The sequence below is a fragment of the Fukomys damarensis genome, unplaced genomic scaffold (assembly GCF_012274545.1).
Source record: "Fukomys damarensis isolate Sample0158 unplaced genomic scaffold, DMR_v1.0_HiC HiC_scaffold_24, whole genome shotgun sequence".
Taxonomy (NCBI): Eukaryota; Metazoa; Chordata; class Mammalia; order Rodentia; family Bathyergidae; genus Fukomys; species Fukomys damarensis.
The window spans coordinates 1552659-1561512 of NW_022900936.1; the positions used below are offsets into that span (position 1 = coordinate 1552659).

General features: G+C 49.4%; 1 protein-coding gene across 1 annotated transcript; it reads left to right on the forward strand.

Moving 5' to 3' along the window:
• Nucleotides 1–308: 308 nt before the first annotated feature.
• On the forward strand, nucleotides 309–5923 carry Sumo3 (small ubiquitin like modifier 3; the record flags this gene model as incomplete). The annotated part of the gene is made up of 3 exons (XM_010636594.2): nucleotides 309–458; nucleotides 3397–3468; nucleotides 5471–5923. Coding segments are annotated over 3 exons (327 nt in total), but the record flags the coding sequence as incomplete, so codon positions are not given.
• Nucleotides 5924–8854: the final 2931 nt, after the last annotated feature.

The window sequence follows — 8854 nt, forward strand, 5'->3', positions numbered from 1 at the left end:
GAGCTAAGTCCCTGGCCCTGTGGGTGTGGTTTTTACCAGCTGCATGAGAACGATTTTAAAGCAGATGGATTTCCTCCTAGATGTATTCAACCAGCTTTCCTGGCATTAATCTGGAGGACTCCAGCATTGCACTGTTGCCTACATGTGGATGCTTAAAAAGTGGAAGTTAAAAATAAATTCTGTGTAAAATAAAAGTCATATGACTGACTCTGAACTGCTGGAGAATTTTAAGAATTAGGTTGGTTCTAATGACCTTAAAAAAACCCCACCGGTTACCCGAAGACTTGATGTCACACTGGTGGCTGTAAAGCCCTGTTTCTGTCTTGCAGGAGGGTGTGAAGACCGAGAACGACCACATCAATCTGAAGGTGGCGGGGCAGGATGGCTCAGTGGTGCAGTTCAAGATCAAGAGGCACACCCCACTGAGCAAGCTGATGAAGGCCTACTGCGAGAGGCAGGTGCGCGGGCTGGGCCTGCTGGTTGTCCCCCAGGGGCCCTGAAAGCGCCTCTCCCTGGGTTTCTGTGAATCAGCCATCTGCCAGGCATCCTCCAGGGTGGGCTGCTCTTCAGGGACTGCATAAGTCCTGGTGCTGACCACTGGTGGTATCTTTGCTTTAATTAATTAATTAATTTATTTATTTATTTATTGGTACCTGGGATCGAACTCCGGTCCTTGCGCTTGCAAGGCAGATGGTGGAGCCACTGAGCTAAATCCCCAGCCCCCTTGCTTAAATTTATGAATTTCCCAGAAATGGCAAATGAAGCATTCTTCTTCGCTTCTTTTTTGGAATATGCCTGTAGAGCACTGTCCTTGTTGATGCTTTGGTTTTTCTTCTGCCTAGGAAAGGGAAGAAAATGCTTTATTCTTTGACTTTACTGGATTTCAAAACAGCAAGCGACCAAGTAGGTTAGCCGTTTCTGGTTGGCGCTGACAGTGTTCTCTGACACCATTAGGTTCACATTGTGCTTTGGTTCATCTGTTTATTTTGTTCTCGCTGAGATCTATGTGTGTGGGCCCCCTTTGGCGGAGGTATCTCACCTCATCCTCTCTGTCCCTCAGCTGTGGCTCAGAGGTGCTGCACTCTGTCTTTAGTACAGGGCCAGAGTACAGGGCTGGTCTCCTCTGCCCTTGTTTGGCTTGGTCTGCTTGTTGCTGTTTGTGTGTGTTTCTGGGTGCAAGTCACTAATTGGTCACCCCAGTTCCATCCTCTTCTGCACTGAGACCCGCGTGGAAGGGCACGTGATGCCACTGCCAGGCCATCTCTGCTTCCCAGGGTCCTCTGGGAGCCTCCTTCCTGCATTATTTGGGTCAGTGTTACCCTGTCTGGTGGCATAGCCTCATCTCATCAGAAATAGGAAGCTGAAAATGACCTTAACACTTGGGTATTTGGCTACATGTAGACTTCCAAGTTGCAGTCCATTTTCTTCTGTGTAAGTTACTGTGGTTTTGCAATACTGGGGATTGAAGCCAGGCTTCCTCACTGAACTGCGTCCCCAACGCTTTTTAATTTTTTGAGACAGAGTCTTGCTAAGACACTGAATTGCCCTTCCTTGGCTGGTACTTACAATCCTCTTGCTTCAGCCGAGATTATAGGCGTGTGCCACCACATCTGGTGACATTCTGATTCTCTTCCTGTGTGTGTCCCTTGGGTTTTCTCAGGAAGTGTCAGGGCCGTCTCCTGCCCTGGCCAGCTGAAGGTCTATACCAGGTGTTTGTCTTTGGGGTGCCTTGAGGGCTCCTTCCGTCTAGAGACTTATTTTCAGCTTCAGAAATGTGACTATGAGTTCTTTGATAATCTGTGTCCTTTTGTAGTTTCTATTCTCCCTAGAATTTCTTGTTCTCCTGCAGTTGACTGTCCTCAGTGTTTTCATTTTGATCACTTTTCCCCATTTTACTTTTCTTTTCTGGGAATTTTTCTTAACTTTATTTCATTTATTTATTTATTTATTTTTGGTACCTGGGATTGAACTTGTGCTTGTGAGGCAGGTGGAGGCACCACTGAGCTAAATCCCTGGCTCGCTTGCTTGCTTCTGGCTCTCTCTGTCTGTCTTTTTCTTCTTTTCTTTTCTTTTAATTTTTATTTTGTTTTGAGACAGTGCCTCACTATGTAGTTCAGGCTGGCCTTGAACTTGCAGTGATCCTCTTGCCTCAGCCTCTGGAGTGCTGGGATTACAGTTGTGCGTTACCATTCCTGCTTGGCCATTCTTATTTCTCTGGTGATTTTTACTTTACAAGAGTTTTTTGCCCCCTGTTCTTTTGAGTTTCCTTTTTTTTTCCAAAGGGAACTTGCTCTTGTGTTCTGGATATATGTGCATTGATTTTTTTTTTTTTTACCTAAGAGCTCTGAGCTTGCGCGCGTGTGTGTTTAATTGCTCTGCCTCTTTCCTTCCTGTCTCTTCACTCCCTTTCTTTCTTTTTTGGTCTGACTCATGTTGACATTTTTCCTTGAACAAACGTCCTCTGCTCCTTGTGTTTGAGGGTGTGGCCGCAGGGGCTGCCTGGCCAGGCCTGGTGGCCATGTTGGAGGGGCCCAGACACTGTAATCTGAGAGTAGCTCCAAGTGTTCCGGAAGTGAGCTGAGGGGCTGGGGTGGGGCTGGCTTTTTTCTTGCTACTGGCTGGCCACTTGTCCCTGGTGTCCTGAGCTCAGAGCTCCAGGAAGTAGATGTAAGGTCTGTGGTCATCACGGGACAGTTGCGGGGAGCGGCTAGCTGGCTGGCTGGCCTGGGCACATGGCTGTGAACTTTGAAGGAAGCATTCTGGTCCGTGCCCAGGTGCTCCTGGCCTCTCCACCCCAGCCCGCAGCTGTTGCCCCTACACCGCAGCGCCCAGGGTCCAGTGCCCAGAATCACAGCGTCTGTCTGCCGGCCTCCCCTGCTGTTCACTTTGTCCCTGGGGAGTGCTTTCATTTATGTCCTTTCCGCATGGCTTCTAGAGGGCTTGGAGTTGCTGTTTTAACCCAGCTTCTTGATAAATGATTGTGCCTGCCCCAGCCATGTTCACTGCCCTTGGACTGGACAAGATGGGCTCTGCCTTATTTTGGCTGGAAAGTGCCCCTCCTTCCTGCGTCCTGTGGCTTCCTTTACCTCGGCCCTTGCTGTCACCTGACTTGTTTCTCTCCAGGAACTTTCTGAGAGGGAAGGGCGGTGCCAGCTATGTAGAAGTCCTGCTGGCTTCTGGGAGAAGAGGGAGCTGGGCAGACACGCACCAGGAGTGAGATGTGAGGAAGGTGGCCTCTGAGGGTACTGGTCAGGACACTGCCTGAAATAGGCCGGGGCCACAGTAAGCGTTTCTGCTCACCTGGCTCATAAATGTATATATTCAGAATTCTGGTATGTTGATTTTTTAAAAAAATTCAGCTGTGAAGGTTTAACAGTAATTTTGTTTTCTTTCCAGGGCTTGTCAATGAGACAGATTAGATTCAGGTTTGATGGGCAGCCCATTAACGAAACAGACACTCCAGCACAGGTACGTAGCTGGCCATGCACCGGCTGCCCCAGGGGCACCCACACCGTGGCCACGTGGGAAGCACTTGAGAGTTATTGATGGACGGATAGAATGCCTAGTTCTCTCTCTCTCTCTTTTTTTATTTTGGTACAGGGGATTGAACACAGGACCTTGTGCTTGCAAGGCAGGTGTGGCAGCACTGAGCTACCTCCCGGGCCCTTAACAGTGGTTTTATGGGTTTGCCCCCAGTTTTCCTTGTCAGTACTTGTTTGCAGAATATAAGAGTCACATTTCTCCAGGGGAGTTGGCACATGTCCATAACACATCTCAATTCTTTGTTTTCATTCCCTTTGCCATCCCTAACCCCTCCCCACTTGCAAAAGATCTCATTTTTTCCTGCTGGTCTTTTATTTTGCTACTATATTTTGGGTTTCTCATATAAGAGAAACAATGTAACATTTAATCTTGTGTGTGGTCCTAACTTTTTTATTTTTTTATTTTTTTTTGAGACAGGTTCTCACTATGTAGTTGAGACTGACCTGGTGTAGCCCAGGCTGATCTCGAACTCACAGTGAGCCTCCTGCCTCAGCCTCCTGCGTGCTGGGATTAGAGGCATGTGTCACCACGCCCGGCTTTGTTTTAACTTTGAATTCGCAGATTTTAAAATTTTGGTGTTTTGAGATGAGGTTTTTCATTTGAGAAAATGGTTCTATCACATGTCACCCGTGGTCCCCAGTTGGGGGACCTGTGCTCTCAGGGCACCTGGTCAGTACCTGGGCACTTCCCAGGAATCCCCAGGGAGGCTGGGCAGAAGCTCCGTCCTGCCAGTTGTCCGCACTCTGAGTTCACAACTTTAATCAGTCTGTAGCTGGGCGCTGGATTCCGTTCCTGTACCCGTAAGCGTTTTCACAGGCGAGGGTGGCAGGGGTGGCATCATGCCCCATCGTCACCCTGACTGCAGGGCTAAGCGCCTGCCTACCTCAGCTTCCGTCTTGGAGCTACACACGCTTCACACTTGAGTTCAAGTGGCAGCCCTTGCTGTCGCCACTTGGGAGTCCCAGTTTTGTTGGTGTAAAATGGGGACGGTAGCTTTTTCTTTCTCCCTTACAAGGTAATAGTCAATGGGAATATTTTATGTAAAAATATTTTTGCAGAACATTTATTGAAAATAATTCTGCAGTATTTAATTGCTAGCTGCCTTTGGAACTCAACCCCCCTAGATACAGTGGTGGGCTTTCTGAGAACCCTGAGGGAGTGAGCAGGGTGCGAAAGGCCTGGAGAGGAGCTGGGCTGGTAGGTGGGGGTTCGCTGGCTCAGATGGTCACCCCAGCAGGCCTGGTGTCTGCACCCCCAGAAGGACTTGTCCCCCTGAGAAGACTGCAAAAGTGTTCCCGCTCCCAGCCAGGGCAGGCCCTGGGCAGACCATCCCTTCTGTTCAGAGTGAGAACGCTCAGGGAATGTTTTTGTACTTGATTTATCGGAAGAGAAGCACATGGGCAAGGCTTACTGGCCTCTATCCTGGCGTTGAAGGCAGGGAGGGCCCACAGCGAGTCTGTCTTCATGGCCCTTATTTTTGGCCCGCTGCCCTTGCCGTAAAGCACGTGGCTCATGCAGGCTAAACTGGCGGCGCTTCACTGGGATCGGAGTCTGTGTGCTATGGTCAGTGTGAAGTTTAAACATGTCCGTTTAATTATTTTCCTTTTGGAACCAGGGATCGAACTCAAGTCCTTGTGCTTACAAGGCAGGCGGCAGAACCACTGAGCTAAGTCCCCAGCCCCATGTCAGTTTAATTTTAATGACTGTTTTCCTGACAGTTAAAGTTCTTAGCTGTGACTTTTCCTGCATGAGCTTTGTAGGGGAAATTATTTGGATTGATAGTGGGGAGGTAGTTGTGACACCGCAGCGTGACAAAGGGTGGGCAGGCTGCCTCTAGTGTGGGGGAGCGGGTGGGGTGCCTGTGTCCATTCACTTTCTTCTGACATCTCTGCACTCTCTCACTGGGCCTGGCCACTGTGACTGACAGCTGGAGATGGAGGACGAGGACACCATCGACGTGTTCCAGCAGCAGACGGGAGGTGCGGCCTCCAGAGGGACCGTCCCCCACCCTGCATTTGCTGTGGAGTGGTGAGCGCACGCCCAAGCTGATCACCGGAGTCTGGGAAGCCAAGGACAGTCACCGAGCACCCACCTCTGTCGGGTGCACTCGCAGTGCAGCGCAGAACTGCATCTACAGAGACGCGTCTACAGCTTCAATTGGGCCAGGTTGTTTTTTGATTAGATAACATGAGTTGTGAGGTTTTTGTTTTCATTTTTTTTTTTTCTCCCCTCCAAAACATTTTTCTGCGAGAGCTGTGACCGAGTGGCGGCTCTCACCCTGGAGTGGACTGCTCCTGAGCTGCCTGTCGTAATCATGTAGACAGCGCGTGCTCTCCCAGGGAGTACGGCTGTGGGATGGAGCAGGGTTCCACTTGCTTTTTGTTGTAGATACAGGTTACTACAATTGCAGCTTCAGACTCCATCAGGCAAATGGTTAAGTTGAAGGGAAGAACTGGACTGCTTCCTGAAAAGGAAAACGTACGTGACAAGTCATAGCGTGATCGGGCCGTGTCCCCTGGGCCCTGAAGCTAGGATGCCGTCCCTCTGGTCAGTACCTGGTGAAGGGTACCCGGGCAGAGTTACCAGCTTTTCCCCTTTTCGTAACACAGAATAAAGTAACTACCACATTTCTCATTTGGTAATTGTATCGTGGCCTCTGATGAATAATTATGGTCTTCATATAAACATAAGTTTCCTGAATTTGCAGTTACATTTCTGTGTAAAAGAGCTACTTCAAAGTGTGGTCGCAAAAGAAACCATGGAAAGGTGACTGTGTTCTTCTCATGGATCCATGCTCCGCCGCTTTCCAGTTACGTGTTGATGTCATGCATTAGTCCGGTGACTCCAGTTCTGTGACGTGTTGGGCTCTATACCAGTTACAATGTTCATAGCTCTGCCTGTTGTCCTTCTCTAAGGATCCACTGCTGCTTGGCAGCCTTTCTCTGACTTTCATGGTCACCTGACAACGACCTGCCATCTCTTGCTTGCTTAAAATTCTGCAAAAAGTGTTCTTTGTTTTGCTGTATGGGCTCGGGGTGGGTTGTTTGTTGGCTCTGTTGTGTTTATTCACCAATTTGTACATTATTTGTTGTCCTTTACTACTGTAAACAGTAAATATAGTTTGGTATTCTGTCTCTTGGCTCACATTAAACACTGCGTTTGGCGTAGGGCGAATGTCAGAGCTCAGTACACATATTGACTGTGCAGCAGGCCACTCAGAAATGGACTCCAGAGATGTGGAAAGCCATTTGACCTGATGGCCCCGACATTGCCCAAGCTGGGCCACATTTCCCCTGCCAGCCAGCTGATCTGAACTGCTTTTTTTTTTTTAAATTTTTTTTAAAATTTTTTTGTTTTTTTTGAGACAGGGTCTCACTATGTAGTTGAGACTGACCTGGAACTCACTATGTAGTGCAGGCTGGTCTTGAACTCAGCAATCCTCCTGTCTCAGCCTCCCTAGTGCTGGGATTACAGGCATGCACCACTGTCCTAGCTGATCTGCACTGCTTACGATGATGACACTCAACTCATCCTGCTGGCCTCGGGTTGGGGGTAGGTGGGTCTGGGTGTTAGTCTAAGTTTTAGGGCATCTTAATATTTCTGCTGTTTGAATATTCTATTTTATTTATTTTTTTGAAACAGGGTCTCTGTAATTCAGGCTGGTCTTGAACTCACTGTGTAGCCCAGGGTGACCGCGAACTTGCTGGAATCCTCCTGCTTCAGCCTCCTGAGTGCTGCTGGGACTACAGGCACGTGCTTCCATGCCCAGCTGAATGAATTTTTTTTTTGGTACCGGGGATTGAACTCGGGTCCTTGTGCTCGAGAGGCAGGCGGCAGAACTACTGAGCTAAATCCCTGGCCCTCGGCTGAATATTTTCTTTTGTGACTTTGATAGCCTACTCATGTCAATTTGAAAATGAACTGAAGTCTAGGTATCTGAGATGTAAAGCCAGATTAAGAGTCAACAGTGACCAACAGTTTTGGTCAGTGAGCCAGGGGAGCACAAGGTGAAAGGTGGTGGGCAGCGGGACACAGTGCTCTGAGTCACTGGGCAGCGGGAGGACATGGGTTAAAGCACGGTGCAAACGGCCGTTTGTCACATCCTCTATGTAACAGAAAGGCTGTTGAATCCAGCAGAGTCCATAAGGAGAGGGACGAATTTCAGGGCCTTTCAGTCAGGTGAGACTTGCAGCCAAGAAGTTGCCTGCCTATATGTTAAGTTGCTCCAGCTTCCTCTGCCCTGATGTTAGCAGAAAGAGCAGCGTGTCTTCCAGACCTTCATTTTAGAAAAGTACCTGAATTGTGCATTTGGAATAGTAGATTTGCTGGTATTGGGAGATAGCATTTGTTTTTCAGTGGTGTGGCTGCAACCCTGGGCCTTGTGCATGCTGTAATACTGACCTACGTTCCAGCCCAATATTTTAGAAAACATTAAATCAAATAATTTAATACCCAGAATCTTAGGATTCAGTGGATGCCTCTGGGTGATAGACCCTACTTATCCCTGTATGGGTTTCCAGGGTCCCAGCTGGAGCCTTCTGGATTTTAGCACGGAGGCTCCACGTTTCAGGATCCCCACAGTCCCAGCACTGCAGGGGTCTGCAGCTGTGCTGTGCACCGCACCCGCTCCCACTCAGGTGGAGAAACTGCTTTCCTGAGGCTGTCAGGGCACTGGTCAGCTGGGACACTGTGCTCCGGACCTCAGCTGACACTCAGAGCCACCTCCCCTTGTCCTTGTTTGGAAAAGCCACTGTTACCCGCTGCTCACAACCCTTGTGGTCCAGGTTGAGAGTTGCCAGATGTACCAGGTTAAAGCAGAACTGCAAATAACTTCATGATGACCCTGAGGGGGAAGTTAGGGAGGTCCTGGGGCTCTGAAGATCAAATCCCTTGTCCAGCTGTGCTGATGTGAGATTTGCATCTGGCTTTCACAACCCGTTTTGTCTTTTGGGGGGCGTCTTTTTTTGCCATTCAAGGCTGGAACTCATCCTGATACAAACTGTAAGCCAAATGTCTGAAAATGAGTGGAGGACACTGCTCTCTAAGAGCAGGATGTCTGGAGGAGAGCGCTGCAAGTGGAGAAAACAGGAAGCATCAGGTAACTGCTGTTGGTGGTCTTGATGCCCACGCTTCCAATGGCTGGAAAGAGGCGCAGACCCAGCGGGGCAAGGAACTGCGGGCTTCCCTGAGGGGAGGCAGACCGAGAGCTTGGCTAGGGCAGCGTGTCCGCAAACGCCCGGACGCGTGTGGGAAACGGGGTCCGGCTTACGGGGAGGGGCGCCACGTGGACCGCGCCTGTGCGCCGCGCCCC